Source organism: Drosophila miranda, chromosome 2 (assembly GCF_003369915.1).
Source record: "Drosophila miranda strain MSH22 chromosome 2, D.miranda_PacBio2.1, whole genome shotgun sequence".
NCBI classification, from domain to species: domain Eukaryota; kingdom Metazoa; phylum Arthropoda; class Insecta; order Diptera; family Drosophilidae; genus Drosophila; species Drosophila miranda.
Genome location: NC_046675.1, coordinates 31,458,848 through 31,484,980, shown reverse-complemented (window position 1 = coordinate 31,484,980; position 26,133 = coordinate 31,458,848). Strand labels below are relative to the sequence as shown.

The following is a 26,133-nucleotide window of genomic DNA, read 5'->3' as shown; positions in this document are numbered from 1 at the left end:
ACCTCCCCCCAAAAAAGAAACTACACCAAATCTCTGGGCATTCCTGGGATCAATAGGAATACGATTATGGATACCCGTACCCCCACATATGTATATTTAAACATCTATATATATATATATATATATATATATATATGTAATACATACAAAAATACACTCATTTACATAAATATACATATATGATGTATGTATGTAACGCATCATTCTTTTTAGGCTTTCATTGTTTTAGGTGTGTGTGTTTATCGTACATGTATGTATGGATAGGTAAGCTGCTAATTGCTAGGCTACTCATATAAATCGCGTATATTATAAACTTTAGCTGTGGAGAGAGCAGAGCTATATGCGCCATGTATGCATTGTAGTTAAAGATATATGTATGTATGTATGTATATATTTGTATATGGTTTGTGTGGTATGGTATTATGGCTACATATGTAGCTATATGTAGGTCGAAATATGCAGTAGATGCTCAATCATGGTGGTAAACACAGCTCCGCCTTAATTTACGACAATTCAATTCAACTGTACATTTATATATATGTTTTTTGCTTAGTTTTCGTTTTTTTGTTTCACGTTTTCACTGAAATGGTAAGAGCACAAATTGGATTCTAATATTATTGTATATGTTCCGTTTGTTAAACACTAGGCAAACAGCAACAACAACAACAGCAAATTCATGCAAAATAAAACAGTATAGAACTAGTAATCATTTCTTCCCTTCGGGCATGCTCGAAATCATATTTGTATCATTCGCAATCAAATATTCTGGGATTTGTCTGATCTTTATTGGTACTATGCATTTTTCATTATAGATAAGTATTTTATATTGTATTTATATAAAGAAATTATGTATTTAATCTTGTCCCCGCGCCCTCGCACTAAGCCCCAAGCGTGTGTATGGTTGTGTTTCTAGTGTGTTAGAGCGTAGGCACAGTGGTTCAATCCGGTATGGTAGTTGAATATTAAAATGGTTTCCATTTCAGTTCAGAAGTATTTGAATGCTTGATATTTATACAAATGTTGGTTTGAATATGGAACTACACTTCGCTAAATATTTATGTATATTTTTCCCGCCCAATTTCGATGAGTTTCTGAACCACTGTGCGTACATATGTTTGCTCAGAATTAAAGCCGTATAGACAGAGCGAGAGAGGAGAGTGAGAAGAGTATTTGTTGTGCTTATGAATTCGAGTTTAAAGACAGTGAGAGAACCAATAAGAGATAATAAATAAATAGACAAAAGTTAAAGATATACAAATATGTATTTTGTTTTTTTTTTGTTTGTTTGTTGTTTAAATGACATGAGTGTGATTAATTTTAACAGACATTCGTTCGATTAGAATTAGAGTTAAATTAGAGTAGGTGTTCGCTGGGCACAGCTCACAGCAGACGCCATGGATCAGATCACACATTGGCGGGATTAGTAGTTGTTTAGTGTGGTTAGTGTGGCAAGTGCCTGTCTCACCTCTCGGGGCTCCTGCAGCGACGACTGTTTCTGTGGTGGTAGCGGCGGCGGTGGCTGGCGCGACTGCTGCGGTAGCTGATCGTACGTTAGATCATTCTCATTGTATTGATCGTACAGATTTTGACTATCGGTTAGCTGCTGCTGCTGCTGCTGCTGCTGCAGGCGGCTGTTATTGAAATAGCTCGACCTGGACCACCCTGGTTTGGTCCTGGCCAGGCTCTCCACCTGCTGCCAAAGCTCCTCCCGGTGCGACAGCTTCTCCCGCTCCCTGTCGAAAGACAACAACAATCATATGATTAGATATACAATATTAGGAGGTGTAGTAGTGTGCTGTCCGTACATCTGCTTATCTTGCTTGTAGTTCTTGCTGCACTCGTCGAACAACCGCTGATCCATCTCCATGAACAGCTTGAGCGCATTGTAAATGAGACCGTGTATGGTCTTGTTCCAGTGCGTCTTGGAGTTGCGATTCAACGCTGTGAACATTATTGGCAGTATAACCGCCGAATTGTCCGCTATTAGGGACATAATGTACTCGTTGTTCCAATAACACAACGCCCGTTCGGCCACCTGAAAGTGCGGCGAGGAGACACACTTGGCTATCTGACGAAACAGCGGCACCATCACCTTCTGGAACTCGGCCGGCTCGATCACATCCAGCAGCTCTTCCACCTCATTCAAGAACATCACCTCCTTGGGACTGTGCGTCTTCGGCCAGAACTTAAGCAAACTTCTGCATGGGATGGGGACAATAAATCAATTTTAATGTGTTTTACATCTCATGCTCACGGCATGTTGTGCGGAAGTTGGGCTCAACACTCACTTGATGACCGCCTCGAACAAACTGGGATCCTTCTCGAGGAACTGCACCACACAGTAGGTCAACTGTGGATGATAGACCGAGAGGCTCTTGGCTTTGTGCAATGGCAGCAATACCTTAAGTAAAAATTGTTTATGCTTCTCTTTGAGCGGTAGAGCAAAACCAATGATAATGCTGCCCGATATCTCCAATAATTCGGCTATGCCATTATGATGTTCCGTCTCATAAATAAATCTAAATAAAACAAAAAACAGAATGGTTTAGAGAGGATTGGGATAGGATAGGATATACGGGGGGCGAATCACCTGTAAAAGACATTGTTGATCTGCTTTCTAATAAATGCTCTCAAACCCAAGAATTTTCGATAGATGCGATGTAAAACAGTCGATAGGAAATCACGTTCACGTGGATCCTCCGAATCGAATAAATCCAATAATTGTAATACAAATTGATGATCAATATAACGCTTAGCAATATTTGGTTGGAAATCCGGTGACTCCAAGAAACGCAAAAACAGCTCGTATACCAATTGAAGGTGTGGCCAAGACGACTCGAGCGTTGGCTCATCCTTTTCGGGATCAAATTCGGCACCATTCGGATTTGATGATGGCGGCAGTGTCCGGAATAGATTCACAGAAAACTACACAAAAATATATTTATTATGGAGAGGATAGAGTTTGGTATGGTATCCTAAATACTAACCATATTGATCGCCTCCGGATAGATAATTTCGGTAATGATGCCATTTTGGTTTGTGAGAAAATCGACCATCTCGTGCAGAGCCGCACGCTTCACCTCCTTGAATTTGAGGTCGCTCAGCGGCTCGGAGAAATCGAAAAGCGTGCAACATTGTCGTATCTTTTGGATGAAAAGCTCTTCCCGTTCACTGACGGCCGTCTCTGCGAAATCCATAATTAAATTTATTAAAATATTTTACGTTTTTGTTATATATGCTGCTCTATCTACACATTGAATAATAATGAAAAATATTATAATCCTACGAAAAACGTCAAAGAAATCAACAGCAAATCGATCCAAAAAAAAGTAAGGCAAGGCGAAACTCAAAATGTATCAAAAATTCAATGAAGATCAGATAAAGGATCAAATTCTATGGGCCACCAAACCGAATGGCCATGTCGACCAGGTAGATGTGGTAGGTGCTTCTATCACTTTATCTGCGTGCCGCATGGCCATTGGCTTGGAATTAGCTGGAGCTGGAGAGATAGCAACCTCGCAGTGCAGGCAGTGCCAAGGCAACCGAAGCAGTGGGCGGCGAATGAAACAGATTCCGATCGCGTGCACGTCCTGGACTGCCCGTCAGCTGTTGCAACGTTTGTGGGGATGTGAGGCCCTGATGATGATGATGTTGCGACGAATGACCAATAATTCCAGCCATTCCGCCACCGCCTGTGACATCACCATTCTGATGTATGCCCAGCGTAGTCGTTGGCAGAATAACAACTGCAGATGTGGATGTGGTTGTTGCTGTCGCTGTTGCTGTCACTGTTGCTGTCACTGTTGCTGGTGCTGTTCCACTGCCATTGCGCTGGCCAATGCCCAGGGAGATGCTTATGCCTCCCACCAGATTCTGTGCCACCGTTGGACGGAGCTCCTCGGCTGGCGGCACGGGCACCTCCTGGCCTTCGGCGGCAGCCGATGGCAGGGTCGAGGATGCTGCTGCCGCTGCTGCTGCTGCAGCACTATTTCCCACACTCTTGGTGGCATTCAATATGTTCTTAATGGCTGCGGCCGCACTCACGGGTGACTTGGAGGTAGATGAGGTAGCGATGAAATGAGAGTAGATTGATTTTGTTTTAACATTTTTTGTTTTGTGAATCAGATTCTGTATGTATCTGTGTGGGTGTGCAGAATATGTGTGGATGTGTGTGTGTGTGTGTAATAACGGAGCGCTGCAAACCTTGCTGGCCGCAATTGAGCCGCCTGCATTATTGGTGGCAGATGATGAAGCAGATGATGAGGACGCGGACGATGCTGCTGAGGCGGCTGCTGTGGCCGCAGCTGCTGCTGCAGCCGATGTGGCCGCCGAGAAGTGTTGCGCCAATGTGGATACAAGCGAATTTCCACCACTGGCTGTGCTTCCTGCCGCTGCCGCTGCCGCTGCTGTTGTTGCTGGTGCTGGTGCCGTGTTCTTCGACATCCCTGCATTTGAGGACAGCGACAACGATGATGTGGAGGACTGTGAGCCAAACGGCGACGAGGCTATCAGAGCGGCGGCTGCTGAATTGGCTCCACCACCATAGGTGGCCGCTAAGGATGAGCACGAGGCCGAGGAATTGGCAGCGGCCGAGGCCAACGAGGAAGAGGCCGCCTGCGAGAGCGAGGACAATGCCGATGCCGACGAATTGGAGCTGGTGGACGAGGACGATGGCGACGAGGATGTTGTGGTGGTTACTACTACTGCGGCTGCCTCTGGCGGCGACAGGGGCATCTTTCGACCCTCGAACTTGGCCTTCAGTTCCTCCACGCTGCTGAATTTGAATTTACTGCTACCCTGCGCAGACGATTCCAGCGACTGTTGGTGGAACGATGGCGACTTGGGTAAGCGTATGCCCAAGGCATAATATCCAGCGGCTGGTGGCTGATCCTGTTGCTTCTGTTGTGGTTGCTCTTTGCTGGAGGAGGAAGCAGAAACAGATTGGGATGATTCCTCCTGCTGTTGCTGCTGCTGCTGTTGTTGTGACTGCTGCTGCTGCTTCTGCTTGGGTCCGTTGAGGTTACCCGTCAGCAACATAGCACCGAATACCATTTCATTAGTGCCCCACAAATTCCAAATTTGATGCGTGTCCTGAACGAGATACCATACGAGAAGATGAACGTTAAGCTGCTGGGCACGGCCCTGGAGACAATTGGTTCCTATTGCAATTGGTTAATGGAGAATCCCACCTATATACCGGCGGCCATAGATCTGCTGGTGCGCGGCCTCAACTCGTCCATGTCGGCCCAGGCCACGCTCGGTCTGAAGGAGCTGTGTCGCGACTGTCAGCTGCAATTGAAGCCATTCGCCGAGCCGCTGCTCAATGCGTGCCATGCCTCGCTCAACGCCGGGCGCATGAAGAACTCGGACTCGGTCCGGCTGATGTTTAGCATTGGCAAATTGATGAGCCTCTTGCCGCCCGATGGTATACCCAAGCACTTGGACATAATAGTCAGTCCATGCTTTGAGGAATTGCAGGCCATTTGCCAATCTGATGGGGTAAGTGCAACCAAAATCAACTGCCCCTGAAATGTATGATTACAAAAAGTTTTCTCATATTCGCATTCCTACAGAAAACTCCCACGGCACGGATTCGCACAATTTTCCGTCTCAACATGATCTCCACTCTGTTTTCTTCATTGAATACCGATTTGAGTGAAGAGGACAATCTTTCGTATCTTTCGTAGTGATCAGACGTGTTTTTGTTTTGCGCTCCGCATTTTTTCCTTTTGTTTTGAATAAACAGCCGGTGTTTTCCTAACTAAATTCTTATTATACTTCCTAACCAGACAACAATCTGGAAACCTATTCTATTACGCGAGTGCATGCCTTTTGATTTGTGTTAAAACATTATTTAACTTTTTATTTTTCGGCGTCGGCTTGTGTTTGTGCTTGTGTTTGTGTTGTTGCAGTGAGTGAGTACGCATTACATTGCATTGCAGTCCGCTCTCGTCTGGTAGCTTTTGTTGTTTTATCACTCTCTCGCTATCACCTCAACTTCAATAACTGTTCTTTCTCTCTCGCTCTTTAAACTTTCTGAGCAATAGCGCTCTCTGCTTAGTAGCTCTCGCTATAACCGCTCTCCACTCTGCTCTCTTTTTTTTACCAATTCCGCTTTGAGCGTTGTCTGGCACATTGGTCTGATACCAATTTGTTTTGCAAATAATAGTATATATATAAATAAATAATAAAATAAAATGGAATACGCTGTGGTCTGTGCCAAAAAAAGCTGTAAGAAGCAGATCACCCACGATCAGCCGAATGTCCCCTGCTGGCTCTGCGACAGCGTAGTGCACGCAAAATGCGCTGGATTTTCTGGCCTCGTGAGTGATGCTATAGCCAAACGTAATGGCTTGCATTACAGTTGCGAGGCATGCCGTGCGGTGGAGAAAGACATGGTGGCTTTCATGAGGCAGACGCGGAGTGGCTTTAAGGAGCTGACCGTTGGTTTTAAAAACCAATACGATCGGCTCCTAGCCATGGAGGCTCAGTTTAGCGGTTTAAAACTGCTGAATGAGTCTCCGAGGCGCAAAAAGGTCACTCCGCGGGATCTGCAATTGCCAACCGTCACTCAGCCGTGCGCCGCCGAAAAACTGACTCCGACCACTCCAAGTGTGCAGCAGTTGATCTCGTTTGCCACTCCAAGGGCAACGACAGCTGCTGGCGACGCAGATTCGGTAGCCGAATTCATCGCCTCGGAGAATGTGCAGCCAAGTACGTCTGCAGCGTCCGTGTCCGTGGTGTCCGCAAGTTCGCTAGTTGTCCCGTCTATACCGATCCCACCAGTAAATAGACGTTCCGGACCTCCGGATATTGCCACCACAGGTACTAGGCCTGTGGTGACTAAACCACTGGTGGGAGTCCCACCAAAACGACAAGTTTTTGTTTCACGGCTGGCCCCTGACCTCACATCTAATGATGTAATTGCTTTTATTCAAAGCAAAATAAAAGCCGTGGGTTTAAAGGTGGAGAAATTTAACTTCTCTTATGCCAGGGAGATAGCCTCGTTTAAGATAAGCATCTCCCCAACTCAATTTGACACCATTTGCTCCGCCAAATTTTGGCCGGAGCATTTGGTGGTGAAGGAGTTTAAGGCTAAGAAGAAGAATAGGCCCCCCATATCCCTTCCAAACCTTTCCAGTGTGCCACCCTCAACCTCAACCTCAACTTCCTCTTCCTCAACTTCCCGTCTTGCTTCCACCTTTCCAAAAAACTAACTTCTCTTTTAGTAACCTATCAGAATGTAAGAGGCTTGCGTAGTAAGCTCAGCATTCTTTTCCGGGATAGTGTTGCATTTGCTTCCCACGTTATTGTGTTTACTGAAACCTGGTTAAAGCCGGACATTCTTAGTTCCGAGGTTTTGGCAGGTCGGTACACAACTTTTAGAAAGGACCGTTCGTCTCGACGGGCAGGGGGGGTTCTAATTGCAGTGGACTCTTACTTCACGTCGGAACACTTCACAGTCCAAGTTCAACAGGAACTGGAATTCCTGTGTGTAAAACTGATTCTTCCCGCTTTCGCTATATTCATTACTTGCTCGTATATCCCACCTTCTTCGGATATTTCAATTTATGAGCAGCACTTGTCCGCTTTAACCGCTGTTTCTTCCGCGCTATCTGATAAAGATCGTATGATAGTTCTTGGTGACTTCAACTTGCCAGGAACTGTTTGGTCTTCGGTAAACGAGTCTAGTATCCTAGTGCCCATGTCACGACATGACTTTGTTGACGGCTTGCTTGACCTATCCCTGTCTCAAGTCAACCATGTGAAAAATTCCTTGGGTCGATTGCTTGATCTGTGCTTTGTATTGGATCCGACCATAGTGTTGTTAACCCGAGCCCTTCCGCTCACTATACCTGAAGACGCCTACCACCCTACTTTCGAGGTGTCGCTAGATATAGGACCAACTGTATTGGATCGGTCGAGTAGGCTGCCCGAACGTGTCCGCTGCTTTCGTAAAGCCGAGTTTGCGAAGCTTAATAACCTCATTAGGGATTTTGATTGGTCCGCTTTGTACTTGTGCACTGATATCATAAAAGGCACAAACATTTTTTACAATGCTCTTGGCACATTTTTCGATTCTTGTGTCCCGCTTTCTTGTCCGACTAGATCTGGAAAACCCCCTTGGTTTACCAAAGAGTTATCCAGTCTAAAAAACTTAAAATCAAGACTTTATAAAAAATTTCAAGAAGTGGGTTCTCCTACTTCTCACTCTCGCTATGTATTAGCTCGGTCAAACTTTTCAGTTCTTAATGCTCAATGCTATAAGAACTACCTATCTCGATGCAGAATACGTTTTTCTCAGGACCCTAAACAGTTTTACAGCTTCGTAAACAGTAAGCGTAGAACGTCCGCACACCCATCCTCGCTATCATTTTGTAATACGTCGGCAAATAATGATCAGGCAATTGCCGATCTTTTTGCCCAATTCTTCCAAACCACCTATTCTGAGGAAAGCTACTCTGGTCATCCGTACCCATACGGTTTACCGAGGTCGAACGGCATTTTCAGTCCCTTGTTAAATGAATGTTCCCTACTTCATGATCTTCGACTAGTTAAGCCGGTGTTTTCACCGTGTCCAGACGGGGTTCCAGGTTGTGTACTCAGGTACTGCGCCGAGGCTCTGTGTGGACCTTTGCTTAAACTATTCACCCTATCCATTGATTCTTCTTGCTTCCCCCCGATCTGGAAGGAATCGTTTATAATTCCTCTCCATAAAAAAGGTAGCAAGTCTGATGCAAAAAATTATAGAGGTATAGCAAAGTTATCCGCTATTCCTAAAATGTTTGAGAAGGTTTTAACTCCGCACTTGCAACATCTCTGCAAGTCACTTATATCTCCAACTCAGCATGGATTTATAAGGCGGCGATCAACCACCACGAACTTGTTAGAGCTTACCTCTTTCATTGTTAAAGGCTTTCAAGGTAACTTACAGACGGATGTTATTTACACCGACTTTAGTAAAGCATTCGACTCTGTAAACCATTCCCTTTTAGCGCATAAACTTGACCTTTTAGGGTTTCCGCCCAACCTCCTGAGATGGATTTCTAGCTATCTTTGTTCTAGGTCTCAAAGAGTCCTCTTCAAAAACTCCCTCTCTTTCCCAGTAAAGGTTTCTTCGGGAGTACCACAAGGCAGCCATCTAGGCCCCTTACTCTTCACACTCTTTATTAATGACTTACCTTCAGTATTAACATACTCTCGAGTACTTATGTATGCGGATGATGTTAAACTCTGTGTCCAGTACAAGGACATTTCATTTCATTCTCGCTTGCAATCCGATCTCAATATCTTTCAGTCATGGTGTTGTGCAAACTTGTTACACCTTAATGCCTCGAAATGCAAAGTTATGACATTTCATCGTTCTAGCCCTTTGTTGGCTCCCTACACCCTATTTGGTGGTTCTCTTGAGAGAATTACCCTGGTGGATGATCTGGGTGTTATGTTAGACCCCAAGTTAAAGTTTTCCGAACACATTTCTACCATGGTAAATAAGGCCATGGGCGTGCTTGGGTTTATAAAGAGGTGGTCAAAGGAATTTGACGACCCCTATATAACAAAGACTCTCTATACCTCGCTTGTTCGTCCGATCTTAGAATACGGCTCCTGTGTATGGTGCCCTCAGTACAAAGTACACCAGGACCGTATAGAATCAGTACAGAAAAACTTTTTACTCTTTGCTCTGCGGGGCCTTAACTGGGATGCGGGTGTAAGACTCCCATCTTACTCTAGTAGACTACTATTAGTAAACCTCCCATCCTTAGTTAACCGTAGAAAAATGCTTGGTGTGATATTTATGCACAACTTGATCAGGGGTGACATAGACAGCCCTGATCTGTTGAGCCGCATAAACTTCACGATTCCTATTAGACTGACTAGAAATTTTATACCGTTGTTCCTTCCACTTTGTAGATCGAATTATTTCTTGCATGAACCGTTTAGGGTCTTATGCTCGGATTATAATTCCCTCTACCATATTATATCCACCACTAATTCTCTTCCTCTTATTAAATTATTAATCCTTACACACCTTTCTATTAATTAGTAACTGTAGTGGTATTTGTACTTTGATTGCATGCTTAGTTTCTTAGTAAGTTTAGTACTAATTTTCCTCGAATGTTAGTCTAATAGCTATCTTTCTTGCATGTTCGCGTTTGGTTCGGCTACGCACCGCGCGTCATGCGGCAGCGCCCCTCGGTCGGTTGGGCGGGAGGAGGGCTGCGTTTTGCCTGGGATCCGCGCGTAAAAAAAAAAAAAAAAAAAAAATACAGATTGTCCAGCCCGTTTTGTTGGTCATGCAAAGAACAATGCCAATTTTTAGGCGCATTGCCAAGATGTGGGTGGAGGAGCTAGATGTTTTAGAGGTATAAAGATTGGTTTAACCCATATGCTGGATGCACATGCTATAAACCATACTCGTTCTTAACTTATAGGCCGCCTGTAGCGCCATGAAGCATGCCATTATGAACCTAAGAAGCAGCTTCCGACCCATGCTGCAGAATCTGTGCTACTTTATTGTGGCCAGCTTCCAGACACGCTGCTGTGCACCAACGCTAGAGATATCCAAGACAGTGCGTAATCTCTCTATCTCTCTATTGGAAATCATTTAATTTAATTTTCTCTTCCGCAGACTATTGTCATGTTTTACAGGGAAGAGGGCTGTAAGCCCTATATGCAAGAACTTCTGCGGGAGTTTATCAAGCACAGCTTCAAGCTATTTGAGAACACGCCACAGCAGAACTTCTCGAATATATCGGACACCATGGAGGCCTTCTTCGGCTGCCTGGCTCAGATTGTGAAGAAAATACCTCAGGCATTGGAAGACAAGACACTGGCCTACGATCGCCTCGTCTACTACGGCCAGCGTTGCATGACGCTGCCCGAAAGCGGTGCCATACGCTGCGGCATACAGTTCATGACACACTTTACGATTCAGTCGCGCAACCACGAACACATCACCGAGGTCGTGTTGAAAACTGGCGAACAGACCGTGTACTTCATCATGATGTGTGTGGGATATTTGACGCCACGCTCGCAGGTGGACAAGTTTGCCGATATCATATTGGCCTTTAACAAAAAGTATCCTGCGGAGCTGGCCATCTGGCTAAAGACCGTGATGTCCGTCCCCCATTTCCCCACACCGCTGTTAAACGATGCAGAAAAGTCGCGATATGTTTCTTTGATTATCAAGTGAGTGTGGCCTTAACATTGATGCAGCAAAGTGATTATAAACGACTTCTGCTTTACAGGGAAAAGGTGAACAAGCGGCTGCTGCAACAGCATCTGTCGGAGATGGCCATCAAGTTGCGCGGACTCACCGAAAAGTTCCAGTAAATGTGGAAGCCTGAAGCTATTTAGAGGCCAACCAAATCGCGCACCTATGCTTTTCAAAACTGGATTCTAAATGTGTTTCTGTCCTGTGTCCCATGTATTTAGACTGTAATTTAGGCGACTCTGTAAATGTTCCTCGACTCCTTGTTGTTACCGCACCTCCCACACCCGCCACCGCCTTAGTTTTTAACATCTCCAAAAACTCTCGACAAGACAAACTTTTATTTATAATTTTACAAAAATTACATGCTTTCATTTACAATTTTTTCCATAGGGTGTATAACTCTTTGTATTTATTGTTTGTTTTATATTTTTTTAAATTTTTTTTATACATAAATATTTTATTATTCTTAAAATTTAGAAAGTTTCGATTTTTCACCATTTCCTCGTGTATGAAAAAAATCTGCCTTTCAAGTTTTTATGAATCTTTAATCCCCAGTTTTTTTCTAGACCTTGCCATTATTATTATTGTTTTGCAACTTTTCCCCATATCGTGTATGTATCTATAATGCCAAAAAATATGTAAATACATCTCTTTATATAATATATATATATATATATATATATATACATATATATATATATATGCGTATGTGTGTCTATAGCTAAACTGAAGCCTTTCGTTTTCTTGGCCTGTGTACAGCACTTGGTAGTGGTAGCAAAACTTTTTTTTGATCCAGCAGCTCCCTGCAACATGCAATCAATATCTTCTCATTTCATTAAGAATCATTTGAGAATGTCCATCCGCTTTTTAGAGACAATGACTATTAAACCAAACAAATGGCTGACACGGATCCAGTATTATATATTTAGATTGATATATAGTATAGAAGTAGTAGCTACGACCAGCAATAGTCCAAGTCTGTTGTTGTTGTTGTTGATGAAGATGATGATGTTGATGTTGCGATGTGGATGATAATATAGAGGGTATTCACTGTGCCTGGGACGCTTAGAAATTGGCACAATCTTTGGGTGGCAGCTCTCCCGATCCTCCTTTTCTACACTCCTGCTCCGAGCATCCGGCGGTGTCACAGTAAATACCTCCCCCCAAAAAAGAAACTACACCAAATCTCTGGGCATTCCTGGGATCAATAGGAATACGATTATGGATACCCGTACCCCCACATATGTATATTTAAACATCTATATATATATATATATATATATATATATATGTAATACATACAAAAATACACTCATTTACATACATATACATATATGATGTATGTATGTAACGCATCATTCTTTTTAGGCTTTCATTGTTTTAGGTGTGTGTGTTTATCGTACATGTATGTATGGATAGGTAAGCTGCTAATTGCTAGGCTACTCATATAAATCGCGTATATTATAAACTTTAGCTGTGGAGAGAGCAGAGCTATATGCGCCATGTATGCATTGTAGTTAAAGATATATGTATGTATGTATATATTTGTATATGGTTTGTGTGGTATGGTATTATGGCTACATATGTAGCTATATGTAGGTCGAAATATGCAGTAGATGCTCAATCATGGTGGTAAACACAGCTACGCCTTAATTTACGACAATTCAATTCAACTGTACATTTATATATATGTTTTTTGCTTAGTTTTCGTTTTTTTGTTTCACGTTTTCACTGAAATGGTAAGAGCACAAATTGGATTCTAATATTATTGCATATGTTCCGTTTGTTAAACACTAGGCAAACAGCAACAACAACAACAGCAAATTCATGCAAAATAAAACAGTATAGAACTAGTAATCATTTCTTCCCTTCGGGCATGCTCGAAATCATATTTGTATCATTCGCAATCAAATATTCTGGGATTTGTCTGATCTTTATTGGTACTATGCATTTTTCATTATAGATAAGTATTTTATATTGTATTTATATAAAGAAATTATGTATTTAATCTTGTCCACGCGCCCTCGCACTAAGCCCCAAAAAAGGATTTCCTTTTCTTTTCCTCGTTTTGTGCCTTTGTACGTGTGTGTGTGTGTGTGTGTGTGTGTTTGTGTATTGTGTTTGTGGATCGTGGACCTTGTTTGGGTTCATCTCGAAAGCCTCAAGCTTTGCTTCAAAACTTTGTGCAACGCCAGCGTTTTTTTGAGATTTGTTGTTCGTGGTGGATTTTGGTTGTGTTCTTGACCAGGGGATTTGTATTTGTTTGTTCTGTATCTGTTTCTGTTTTCTCAGTAATTGCTTCCGTCTGGCGGCGGCGTTGTTAAGAACTCATCTTGTCGCTTGTGCTCGATTAGGGCTCGCACAGTGCCGCTGTCCGTGGGCAGATCGGATTTTCGCCTCAGCAATGGCTTCTCCTTGTTCCGTTCGCCGCGTATCTGTGAGTAACGGAAGTGGGGTAGGCCAAAATATATGTAAAGTGCCCGCTACAACAGGTACAGCATACGTGTTTCGCAACACGGACAAGTGACGTTACATGGTGACTGGTGTGACGTTACGAGTGAGTTACGTTACGTTAACGATATAGGAAGTGCGTAGAAGAAGTTTTTGGCTTTTGGTGCCCCCCTTACAGATGGAACAACACAACTACGAAATGTACACCCACTAACTGATGAAAACTCCTCTTTTCGGTTTCATATGTTACAAAGTCCAATTCGAGATCGTGTGGGTGGGGGTGGGGGTGTGTATGGTTGTGTTTCTAGTGTGTTAGAGCGTAGGCACAGTGGTTCAATCCGGTATGGTAGTTGAATATTAAAATGGTTTCCATTTCAGTTCAGAAGTATTTGAATGCTTGATATTTATACAAATGTTGGTTTGAATATGGAACTACACTTCGCTAAATATTTATGTATATTTTTCCCGCCCAATTTCGATGAGTTTCTGAACCACTGTGCGTACATATGTTTGCTCAGAATTAAAGCCGTATAGACAGAGCGAGAGAGGAGAGTGAGAAGAGTATTTGTTGTGCTTATGAATTCGAGTTTAAAGACAGTGAGAGAACCAATAAGAGATAATAAATAAATAGACAAAAGTTAAAGATATACAAATATGTATTTTGTTTTTTTTTTGTTTGTTTGTTGTTTAAATGACATGAGTGTGATTAATTTTAACAGACATTCGTTCGATTAGAATTAGAGTTAAATTAGAGTAGGTGTTCGCTGGGCACAGCTCACAGCAGACGCCATGGATCAGATCACACATTGGCGGGATTAGTAGTTGTTTAGTGTGGTTAGTGTGGCAAGTGCCTGTCTCACCTCTCGGGGCTCCTGCAGCGACGACTGTTTCTGTGGTGGTAGCGGCGGCGGTGGCTGGCGCGACTGCTGCGGTAGCTGATCGTACGTTAGATCATTCTCATTGTATTGATCGTACAGATTTTGACTATCGGTTAGCTGCTGCTGCTGCTGCTGCTGCTGCAGGCGGCTGTTATTGAAATAGCTCGACCTGGACCACCCTGGTTTGGTCCTGGCCAGGCTCTCCACCTGCTGCCAAAGCTCCTCCCGGTGCGACAGCTTCTCCCGCTCCCTGTCGAAAGACAACAACAATCATATGATTAGATATACAATATTAGGAGGTGTAGTAGTGTGCTGTCCGTACATCTGCTTATCTTGCTTGTAGTTCTTGCTGCACTCGTCGAACAACCGCTGATCCATCTCCATGAACAGCTTGAGCGCATTGTAAATGAGACCGTGTATGGTCTTGTTCCAGTGCGTCTTGGAGTTGCGATTCAACGCTGGGAACATTATTGGCAGTATAACCGCCGAATTGTCCGCTATTAGGGACATAATGTACTCGTTGTTCCAATAATACAACGCCCGTTCGGCCACCTGAAAGTGCGGCGAGGAGACACACTTGGCTATCTGACGAAACAGCGGCACCATCACCTTCTGGAACTCGGCCGGCTCGATCACATCCAGCAGCTCTTCCACCTCATTCAAGAACATCACCTCCTTGGGACTGTGCGTCTTCGGCCAGAACTTAAGCAAACTTCTGCATGGGATGGGGACAATAAATCAATTTTAATGTGTTTTACATCTCATGCTCACGGCATGTTGTGCGGAAGTTGGGCTCAACACTCACTTGATGACCGCCTCGGACAAACTGGGATCCTTCTCGAGGAACTGCACCACACAGTAGGTCAACTGTGGATGATAGACCGAGAGGCTCTTGGCTTTGTGCAATGGCAGCAATACCTTAAGTAAAAATTGTTTATGCTCCTCTTTGAGCGGTAGAGCAAAACCATTGATAATGCTGCCCAATATCTCCAATAATTCGGCTATGCCATTATGATGTTCCGTCTCATAAATAAATCTAAATAAAACAAAAAAGACAATGGTTTAGAGAGGATTGGGATAGGATCGGATATACGGGGGGCGAATCACCTGTAAAAGACATTGTTGATCTGCTTTCTAATAAATGCTCTCAAACCCAAGAATTTTCCATAGATGCGATGTAAAACAGTCTTTAGGAAATCACGTTCACGTGGATCCTCCGAATCGAATAAATCCAATAATTGTAATACAAATTGATGATCAATATAACGCTTAGCAATATTTGGTTGGAAATCCGGTGACTCTAAGAAACGCAAAAACAGCTCGTATACCAATTGAAGGTGTGGCCAAGACGACTCGAGCGTGGGCTCATCCTCTTCGGGATCAAATTCGGCACCATTCGGATTTGATGATGGCGGCAGCGTCCGGAATAGATTCACAGAAAACTACACAAAAATATATTTATTATGGAGAGGATAGAGTTTGGTATGGTATCCTAAATACTAACCATATTGATCGCCTCCGGATAGATAATTTCGGTAATGATGCCATTTTGGTTTGTGAGAAAATCGACCATCTCGTGCAGAGCCGCACGCTTCACCTCCTTGAATTTGAGGTCGCTCAGCGGCTCGGAGAAATCGAAAAGCGTGCAACATTGTCGTATCTTTTGGATGAAAAGCTCTTCCCGTTCACTGGCGGCCGTCTCTGCGAAATCCACAATAAAATTTATCAAAATATTTTACGTTTTTGTTATATATGCTGCTCTATCTACACATTGAATAATAATGAAAAATATTATAATCCTACGAAAAACGTCAAAGAAATCAACAGCAAATCGATCAACAAAAAGTAAGGCAAGGCGAAACTCAAAATGTATCAAAAATTCAATGAAGATCAGATAAAGGATCAAATTCTATGGGCCACCAAACCGAATGGCCATGTCGACCAGGTAGATGTGGTAGGTGCTTCTATCACTTTATCTGCGTGCCGCATGGCCATTGGTTTGGAATTAGCTGGAGCTGGAGAGATAGCAACCTCGCAGTGCAGGCAGTGCCAAGGCAACCGAAGCAGTGGGCGGCGAATGAAACAGATTCCGATCGCGTGCACGTCCTGGACTGCCCGTCAGCTGTTGCAACGTTTGTGGGGATGTGAGGCCCTGATGATGATGATGTTGCGACGAATGACCAATAATTCCAGCCATTCCGCCACCGCCTGTGACATCACCATTCTGATGTATGCCCAGCGTAGTCGTTGGCAGAATAACAACTGCAGATGTGGATGTGGTTGTTGCTGTCGCTGTTGCTGTCACTGTTGCTGTCACTGTTGCTGGTGCTGTTCCACTGCCATTGCGCTGGCCAATGCCCAGGGAGATGCTTATGCCTCCCACCAGATTCTGTGCCACCGTTGGACGCAGCTCCTCGGCTGGCGGCAAGGGCACCTCCTGGCCTTCGGCGGCAGCCGATGGCAGGGTCGAGGATGCTGCTGCCGCTGCTGCTGCTGCAGCACTATTTCCCACACTCTTGGTGGCATTCAATATGTTCTTAATGGCTGCGGCCGCACTCACGGGTGACTTGGAGGTAGATGAGGTAGCGATGAAATGAGAGTAGATTGATTTTTTTTTAACATTTTTTGTTTTGTGAATCAGATTCTGTATGTATCTGTGTGGGTGTGCAGAATATGTGTGGATGTGTGTGTGTGTGTGTAATAACGGAGCGCTGCAAACCTTGCTGGCCGCAATTGAGCCGCCTGCATTATTGGTGGCAGATGATGAAGCAGATGATGAGGACGCGGACGATGCTGCTGAGGCGGCTGCTGTGGCCGCAGCTGCTGCTGCAGCCGATGTGGCCGCCGAGAAGTGTTGCGCCAATGTGGATACAAGCGAATTTCCACCACTGGCTGTGCTTCCTGCCGCTGCCGCTGCTGTTGTTGCTGTTGCTGGTGCCGTGTTCTTCGACATCCCTGCATTTGAGGACAGCGACAACGATGATGTGGAGGACTGTGAGCCAAACGGCGACGAGGCTATCAGAGCGGCGGCTGCTGAATTGGCTCCACCACCATAGGTGGCCGCTGAGGATGAGCACGAGGCCGAGGAATTGGCAGCGGCCGAGGCCAACGAGGAAGAGGCCGCCTGCGAGAGCGAGGACAATGCCGATGCCGACGAATTGGAGCTGGTGGACGAGGACGATGGCGACGAGGATGTTGTGGTGGTTACTACTACTGCGGCTGCCTCTGGCGGCGACAGGGGCATCTTTCGACCCTCGAACTTGGCCTTCAGTTCCTCCACGCTGCTGAATTTGAATTTACTGCTACCCTGCGCAGACGATTCCAGCGACTGTTGGTCCTCCTCCTCGTCGTCGGCCAGCTGGTCTAGGCCGCTGTGGAACGATGGCGACTTGGGTAAGCGTATGCCCAAGGCATAATATCCAGCGGCTGGTGGCTGATCCTGTTGCTTCTGTTGTGGTTGCTCTTTGCTGGAGGAGGAAGCAGAAACAGATTGGGATGATTCCTCCTGCTGTTGCTGCTGCTGCTGTTGTTGTGACTGCTGCTGCTGCTTCTGCTTGGGTCTGTTGAGGTTACCCGTCAGCAACATAGCACCGAATACCATTTCATTAGTGCCCCACTTGGTTTAATGGCCACCCAATCGAACCGCATTTGTCTACCCCCGCGAATTGCCGCTGAGAGACCGACACCGACAACGAACGACAAAACACACACAAATTGTTACACACTCTATGAAATATGAACGTGAAGAGGACTTTAAGCATGAATGTTTAGCATCTGTAATGGAACTGTAATATAGATAATGATAAGGATTAATGCCATGTGCGATCGATTATGAGTGTGGGGCCGGGGGGGACAAACACAAGACAACACGCACGCACACACACACACAAAATGAATATGAAAATGGAAATGAAAACCAAGTGCATGTCAAAAAAAAAAACAAAAAATGAAATGCGGCAACGCCTCCACCGCCGACAATTTTCAGGGAAATTATTATTTTTTTTGAGACACCACTTACAGTGCTCCGGTGGGCAGAGCAGGGCGGAGAGGAGAGGCAGAGGAGAGAGTAAAAAAAACGTAGAAAAACACAAATATATCCAACTAATATCTAAAATTGTTGCTGCTCGCCGGATGAAAGTCTGGAAACGTAAATTATCTTCTTTTTTTTTTTGGAAACTGCTGGCTGGCTGGCACGACGCAGAGCTGCTCGTCGACTGCGCGCTGCCGGGCTATCGGAAAAATCAATAAATTTGTGGGTGGGACGGAACGGAGCAGAGCGGAGCGGAGCGAGAGTATAATGGGATACCGACGCAATGGCAATGGCAACAGTGGCCGCTGAACAACACTTTTGCCACAACAGCGCACAGCAACAACAACCACAGAAAACAATAATATTAACCAACACACACGAATTTGTTTATACGATTTGTATGTCAACAGGCGGGCAACAACCGCCCAAGCAATTAGCAAAAAGGTAAAGTCAATAACAATTTGATGAAGGCTACGCACAAGACAGACAGACACACACACACGCACAGAGCAAGCAGAGCATGAGACAACCAGAAAAGGAGAGCTATAGAGAGTGAGAGAGACTTGGCGCAGCAAGAGCGTGGAGACATTCACTGGAGTGCGCGGCGCGCACACATCAAAGAGAGATGAGATGTAATTGAGAGCTGTCTGCAAAAGCTCTATACATGCGTGTATGTGTGCCTGTGTGCGGGTGGTTGTGCGTCAGTGTTGCCACCCACCTAATCAGACGGCAATGGCACTCCCTTGACCTTTAACGTGGTACGTACGTGATTAATAAATAATAAACCAATTGCAACAGCTGAGCAAAAACAATTAGAAGAGAAACAAAAAAAAACCATAACAAAGCTGAGTTTCGTTTTCGGTGTGACCGAAGTCTGGTGGCCAGAGACTTGCTGGATTTTTTTCTTTTATAGAGAGTACGACTAACTTTATTTACAGTGTGCGATATGTGTATGGACATGTGATACCTAATTCCATTGGACTGCATACATTTAATCAGCACCTGCCCATAAAAGTATGCTACATCCCCAGGATATTTTTCAAGGTTAAAACTCAAAAAAAAAATCTCCAAGCTCTGTGTCACTAGTAACACTAATTAAAACTAAGTTATGCCCTTAATTTACTCACTCTCGTTTAGGTAGCTGAGTGGCGTCAATTCACAATTTTTGGACACATTGTAACGGGAGCTGCCTTGGCGTTTCTCCTTGCGCACCAGCGGCGTGCCGGTGGTTAGGTTTAGACCCTTGGTGATCTGCGTTGGCGGTGGCGCATCACGCGGGGGCGTACTGTCCCTGTCTTTGTTAGCCTGAAAGAGTGTACAGCATTAGCAAATCGTGGCTACATAAATCGTATGGTATATTGGTAGTAATTTGGTTTCCTTACTGAATAAAACAAACAAAGAAAAAAAACTAGGTAACAAAAGAAAGCAAAATGCATCAGATATTAAATATTTAATTCTTAACATAGCACTTGCAAAAATTACGAGTACGCCTAGAGTAGATATCATCCGTTGAAGTCACCGTATCACCGTCATTTTTTTTTTTTAAGAGCATTTACCTTGGTCTTCGCGAATCCTTGCCGCCTAAGTCGCGCTGCCTGTGGGTGTGTTTTATTCTGAGTTTAGTAATGCCAAACAGATAAATGTGCACACGGGTTTGGGGGGTCGGAAATTGGTTGGCTGCTGGTAGCTAACACGGTACTACGTAAGGATCATATTTGTGTGTTATTTTTACAAACATTTAGAAGTCAGTCACAAAGTATTTTCGTTGCTTCTAAGGATACCTTTTCTATTTAAATGTGGGGAGAGGTGGCTTCTTCTTAATCCGATATTATGCTAAATATACTCTTCAGGATTGTAGTAAGGAGGGTGTCCACTGATGATCTAAAAGCACGCAAGGGTCCACTCTAAGGCAACTAAAATTTCCCCCTATCGATTTCCATGCATGTTTCTATAATCGATTATTAATATTTGTGATCCCCGCGATTGATGGCGCTTTTGATAGATTCGATTTTGATTTTGATTTGTTATCCAACAGCATTTCCACAATTGGCAACCTTTTGAGAGGGCTAATTGGTGTCTTGGTCATTTGGCTTGTTCGGTGGGCGGGAAGAGGTAGGGGGTGGCTTAACACACATCATTTTTCAGCGATAAGATTAGATATAGTTTGTTAAGGTTTTCGACTTTGCGGCACAAGGAAGTATTGTACTTTATGGAGTGGGCATAACACATACATATGTACACAAACACATCCATATATATATATATATATATATATATAATATATGTATTTACATTGATTTTATAATGTTTTATAATTTACGTCAAATAACTGTTAGGCACAAGGCATGCGTAGAGGTAAGGTGACGATAGGCGATAGGCAATAGAGAGAGAGAGAGTCAGAGAGTAGGTGGTGGTGGTGGTGGTGTAGACAATGCATTCGCTAGACACGACTCACCTCGCTGCTGATGGGTACACCGCCGCTGGTCACCACAAGGGGTATGGCTGACGTTGTAGTTGTTGTTGTTGTTGCTGCTGGTGTTGGTGCTGCTGCTGCTGTTGTTGTTTCTGTTGGTGTGGCTATTGTTGCTGTTGTACTAAAGTTACTGTTATTCTCTTTGATACCGTTAGTGGCCGATGTCGCTTTGACTATGCTACCGCTGCTATCGGCGCTGACACCGACGCCGACGACGCCGCCGCTGCTGCTGTTGTTATTGTTATTTGTGACTTTCGGCGTAGCTGCAGATGATTCTGCTGACGATGCTGCTGCTGCTGCCGCTATTGTCGCTGCTGCCGCCTCTGATGTGGTTGCTGCTGACGATGCTGCTGCCGCTGTCGTTGTTGTTGTTTCTAACGCCTCGTTATCCATAATACGCTGCTGTGTCAGCTTTAGCTCTTCCGATATTCCTTATAGCTCTTACCAAAAACCAAACCAACCGAAAAACATAAAATAACAAACAAATATGACAGCTGGGCCGGCCGGATCAATTGATTGCTATCTGAAAATTATATTTGCACTGTGAAGTGTTGGAAAGAGAGAAATTAACGTAGCAATTAACCAAAAGAAACGGACAGAAAAAAAACAATAAAATATCATGCTACAAAATTCATGACACACACGCATACACATACATACATACGCTTTTGGTTGATTACCAATAAAGAATCATGGCAATCGGTTTTTGGAACTTCTTATTCGAAACGCAAAAGTTTCTCTGCTAACTGGATCACTGTCCAGCACAAATGGCGGAAAACCGCTTCGAATCAGATCAGAACAGAACAGAACCCAAAGTTGTCACAAGAAGTCCCCACTGTGGCCGCAAATTAATGCCCATGCCATGCCATGCTATGATTTTCTAGCAAACAAAAATCCGGTTCTAAACGGTAATAAACATGTTCTCAAGCTTCTTCCACACACAACATGCACTTGGCCCCCGGAAGAGACGAGACTCCACTCCAATCGACTCCACCAAAGAGGGCTCTGCTGGCTCTCCACTGGCTAAGAGGGCAGGTGTCGCCTCCGGGGCAGAGCTGAATCATTAGCTTCTGTCTTCTGTCCCTTCTCCGAACACAAACAACACAGTAATGAACAGACATTTTAATTTTTTGCACAACTTACAGCAAAACGGAAATAAATAACAAAAATTCCATAACACACAGGCAAAACGTCAGAATGAGAATCAGAAAACAGAGAAACAGAGAGCGATACGGACGAGCAACAAGTTGCGAAGCAATGGCCGTCGTCGAATCAGAGTTGCCAGACAGAGTTGTCATGCGAACGAGCGTGAAGAGCATTTTTTGGGTGGTAGTGGTGGTGGTAGTGCTGTTGGTGTGCGGAATAGCGGGCGGGGGATTGTGGGTTGGTGGGGGGGTCGGGGTGTGCTGGGATGGCATTCTTTAACACAAAAATATTGTTAAGCGCAAAGTTTTCATATACTCATACTTTTAGTGGTCCCCCTTTAACCCAGAGCGAGAGAGAGAGAGATAGCAAGTGAGAGAGCGCCGCCAGAGAGTAAAAATAAAATTAATGTGTACTATGCATAATTAATAGTTTGTGTTGCATCAAGACTCGAAACTCAATTAATAGATGGGTGCAAAAAGCAAATGAGGGGGAAATATATACTCAAATTGTGAATGTCAAGGGTTTTTTTTGGGATGGTATGGTATGGTGCTCTTGGACGAGCAGGAAATCAGGGGATCGGCTCTATTTACCGCCAGAAGCTGCAAGAACTTGTTCAATTTGCCCCTGCTGAGATTCAGGCTCGAGAACATCAAACTTATCGCTGATAAAAGCCGTTTCTTTACGTAAAAATGCGAATTCTAACAAAACGCACGCACACACACACACTCGCAAACACACGTACGCACACACACACTTGCTGCTGCTGCTGGTACTCTCGCGTTAATTCACTCGAGGCTATGTATTATTTGCGCTTCACTTTTTCATTTGGTGCGCTGCAATTTCTTCTGATTGTGATTTTCACATGCGAATTTCACAAGCTCTCTCGCGAAATATCGCACTTCACAGCACGGCGTACTATCAGCAGCGGGGTCAAGTTCACCTTTTCTTCAAGAACACACAACATCAACGGCTTGTTTAACTATATTTAATATTTTATGTAAACTGTTTTATTCACGCAACGTTGTCGAGCCTGCTCAATAGAAAATAGAGGTGCCAGGGCTGTGCACTCTAGATCGGGCTGCCAGAGGGTCACAAAATTCGATAATATCCGTGTCAATTGTTTTCCCAGCTTTCACATAAATAATACTATGCATTAAAAAATGTCCCGAGCTAGTTGCAGTGATTAGACTTACATAATTTAACTAGTTTTTGCCATCAAACCAGGGCGGCAACAACCGCTGCTCAGAGGCAACTCTGAATGTGAAACCAGCTGGCAGCACCGTCAAATTATTGTTGCTATTGGCTGTGGAGGCGATGTGTTTATTTTTAATTAATAAGTTTTAATTAATTAAACCTTTTGAAATGCAGATAATAATTAAAGTTCTTACGGGCAAGGACTGCACGCTCGAGGTGAGTGACGAATAATAAATACGAGTACGCATGAATTTGCCCTACTTTTCGTAATTTTTGCACAGGTCTTGCCCACTAACACCATTTTGGAGGTGAAGCAACAAATTGAGACAGAACTAAAAATAACTGCGGCAAATCAGAAGCTACTCCTGATGGGACGTCCCCTGAACAATGATCTGACAATTTCTTCGTATGCAAACATCAAGGAAGGCACCAAGATCAATCTGGTGGTGATGAAGCCCAGCCTGCGCGACTGCATCCTTCGCGGCTTTCGCAAATTCTACAACGAGCAGCAGTCGGAGCGCCTGACCAACGAATTCATGGCCGATTTCGAAAGGAAACTAAAGGAGCACAGCCTAGACGACCTGGAGCGTTTTGCCGAAAGCACAATAGGCAAAGTGGAAACATAAACTTGACCCCCCATTCCTCAAACCCCATGTATATTTATTTCAAATGTGTCAGTAAAAACACTTGACTGAGAAGAATATTTCCTTGTTTTTACTCCCGTCTGGCAACCCTGATTCCGGCCTGCAGCGGAACCATTGACAGCAGTGTGCGAAGGTAGAGCGAAGAAGAGCAGAAAAGAGAATGCGAGTGCTGTCGTGCAAATTTCTTGGCAGAGTTGTTAACTCCACGCTGTCCACCGTCAATCCAGTGAGATCTTTTTCCAGAAATCTTCCAGCCATGGTGAAAGTAAGTTGTTGCCGCAATCAAATCATCCCTCTTCCCACACAGATGTGGGGCCGGGGTTCAATTACATAAGGCAGTACCCTATCCTTAAATATTGATTCGATGCGGAAGCAAGAATTGCACGAATGTGCAGCGCTGCGCTTCAAGGTTACGCACGCTAACATTTCTTTCTCTCGATGTGCGTGTGTGTGCGGCTGCTATTTTAGGTTGGAGATGCTCTTCCCGCAGTGGATCTGTTTGAGGATTCCCCGGCCAACAAAATCAACACCGGCGACCTGGTAAATGGCAAGAAGGTGATCATCTTTGGTGTGCCCGGAGCATTTACACCCGGCTGCTCAAAGGTAATAACACATTGGCCTTTTGCCGAAAATTGGCAAGCATCGAATAATCAATATCATTAAATCACAGACACATTTGCCGGGCTATGTGAGCTCCGCCGATGAGCTGAAATCCAAGCAGGGAGTCGACGAAATTGTCTGCGTGTCGGTGAACGATCCGTTTGTGATGTCTGCCTGGGGAAAGGAGCACGGCGCTGGCGGCAAAGTGCGCCTCCTGGCCGACCCAGCCGGTGGCTTCACCAAGGCTCTAGATGTTTCCATTGATCTGCCCCCACTGGGCGGTGTTCGCTCCAAGCGTTATTCGCTGGTCGTTGAAAACGGCAAGGTCACCGAATTGAATGTGGAGCCCGATGGCACTGGTCTCAGCTGCTCCCTGGCCAACAATATCGGCAAGAAGTAATCAGAGAGAGAGGAAAACCAACTATTAACGCTTCCAAAAATACTTGCAAAAATCACTCAATTAGTAGGACTCTGGGCCTAGGGGAAACGATATCAATTCTATCTTGGAAAGAACTATGTAGAACATATAATATATGCGATTAGACAAGTTATATCCTAAAGTGTTTGCTTTAATATCTAGGGAGGGGGGGGCTCTTAGTCTTATCTCTATATCTTAGGGCTAGCGGTTGTCGGTGTTGGGTGCAATCTTTAGCGAGAGCAGCTTGCCATAACCGCCACGTCCGGCGTCGTAGTCTGTGCGATATTCGTCTCGCACCTGGCCGCCGGTTTTGCCGCGGCCATATTGACGGCCCTCAATGAAGCCGGCATCCCAGTCGACACGAATCAAGCGATCGTCCAAGCGAGTTCCATTCACAAATCTGCAAGAAAGAGAAAACACACTCATTCCATGCAATTTCTTTTGTTGTTGTTTTCAACAGACGCCTGCCTACCTCATGGCGGACTCCGCTTCGCTTCGGATGTAGTACTCCACAAAACAGAAGCCGCACGGTGTCTTCTTGTATTTGTCCAGGCCCATTACGATTAGCCGCACATCGCCGCAGCGGGAAAACAGTTCGTGGATTTGTTCTTCAGTTGTGTAGAAACTCAAGTTTCCCACGTACAGTGTGCAAGAATCTTTCAGAGAACGCTCCTGCTCTGAGCGTGAGCCCTGTGGATTGGCCAAATATGTGAGAAACGGTTCCATGCAACGCAAATAAAACCCACCTTAAAGTGCTGATCACGGTAAGAGCTCAGTTCTACAGAGGTCGCCATATTTGTGAGTAAAATTAAAAATTAAAAAAAGTAATATTTTTTGTGCCTGTCTTTAGAGCAGTGTGACCGCGTCCGACCCTCAGAAATATACCAAAATATACCGTCTCATTTTCAAAATATACCGTACATATACTGACGAATTCAAGTTCTATTATACATAGACAATTGTATACCCTATTTCGTTAATTTAATATTAATATTAAGACCTTATCTCAAATTGATATGTCTTAGACATATTCATGATTAGTGTCTTGTAAATATATCTCGATCCCGATACCTATAATTGGTTT

The 26,133-nt window shown here is 44.4% G+C and overlaps 6 protein-coding genes across 15 annotated transcripts; 4 read left to right on the top strand and 2 right to left on the bottom strand.

Moving 5' to 3' along the window:
* Positions 1–1,243: 1,243 nt before the first annotated feature.
* On the bottom strand, positions 1,244–23,257 carry LOC108155797 (serine/threonine-protein phosphatase 2A 56 kDa regulatory subunit gamma isoform). 10 transcript variants are annotated; one of them, XM_033389240.1, is made up of 10 exons: positions 23,134–23,257; positions 21,030–21,588; positions 20,131–20,169; positions 19,702–19,879; positions 16,049–16,245; positions 15,652–15,986; positions 15,350–15,580; positions 14,867–15,259; positions 14,527–14,794; positions 13,128–13,650 (listed from the first exon to the last, which is right to left on the bottom strand). In XM_033389240.1, exons 2-10 carry the CDS (start codon positions 21,438–21,440, stop codon positions 13,504–13,506), a joined length of 2,199 nt encoding a protein of 732 aa, XP_033245131.1. In that variant the 5' UTR covers positions 21,441–21,588; positions 23,134–23,257; the 3' UTR covers positions 13,128–13,503. The 10 variants fall into 10 exon arrangements, with proteins under 10 accessions (XP_033245126.1, XP_033245130.1, XP_033245128.1 ...); XM_033389241.1 differs by lacking the exon at positions 23,134–23,257 and adding an exon at positions 22,191–22,283; XM_033389242.1 differs by lacking the exon at positions 20,131–20,169 and having other exon boundaries at positions 23,134–23,254.
* Positions 5,050–5,687, top strand: LOC117187429 (importin-13-like). The gene is made up of 2 exons (XM_033390088.1): positions 5,050–5,499; positions 5,574–5,687. The coding sequence occupies exons 1-2, from the start codon at positions 5,083–5,085 to the stop codon at positions 5,685–5,687; spliced, it is 531 nt and encodes a 176-aa protein (XP_033245979.1). The 5' UTR covers positions 5,050–5,082.
* On the top strand, positions 10,256–11,591 carry LOC117187171 (importin-13-like). The gene is made up of 4 exons (XM_033389266.1): positions 10,256–10,364; positions 10,434–10,571; positions 10,631–11,190; positions 11,250–11,591. Exons 1-4 carry the CDS (start codon positions 10,296–10,298, stop codon positions 11,332–11,334), a joined length of 852 nt encoding a protein of 283 aa, XP_033245157.1. The 5' UTR covers positions 10,256–10,295; the 3' UTR covers positions 11,335–11,591.
* A 199-nt stretch (positions 23,258–23,456) lies between the features above and the next one.
* On the top strand, positions 23,457–24,090 carry LOC108155800 (ubiquitin-like protein 4A). Its single transcript, XM_017286881.2, has 2 exons — positions 23,457–23,603; positions 23,669–24,090. Exons 1-2 carry the CDS (start codon positions 23,556–23,558, stop codon positions 24,011–24,013), a joined length of 393 nt encoding a protein of 130 aa, XP_017142370.1. The 5' UTR covers positions 23,457–23,555; the 3' UTR covers positions 24,014–24,090.
* A 56-nt stretch (positions 24,091–24,146) lies between these two features.
* LOC108155798 (peroxiredoxin-5, mitochondrial) lies at positions 24,147–25,182 on the top strand. The gene is made up of 3 exons (XM_017286878.2): positions 24,147–24,296; positions 24,500–24,634; positions 24,702–25,182. Exons 1-3 carry the CDS (start codon positions 24,192–24,194, stop codon positions 25,029–25,031), a joined length of 570 nt encoding a protein of 189 aa, XP_017142367.1. The 5' UTR covers positions 24,147–24,191; the 3' UTR covers positions 25,032–25,182.
* On the bottom strand, positions 25,166–25,927 carry LOC108155799 (nuclear cap-binding protein subunit 2). Its single transcript, XM_017286880.2, has 3 exons — positions 25,796–25,927; positions 25,522–25,739; positions 25,166–25,449 (listed from the first exon to the last, which is right to left on the bottom strand). Exons 1-3 carry the CDS (start codon positions 25,841–25,843, stop codon positions 25,251–25,253), a joined length of 465 nt encoding a protein of 154 aa, XP_017142369.1. The 5' UTR covers positions 25,844–25,927; the 3' UTR covers positions 25,166–25,250.
* Positions 25,928–26,133: the final 206 nt, after the last annotated feature.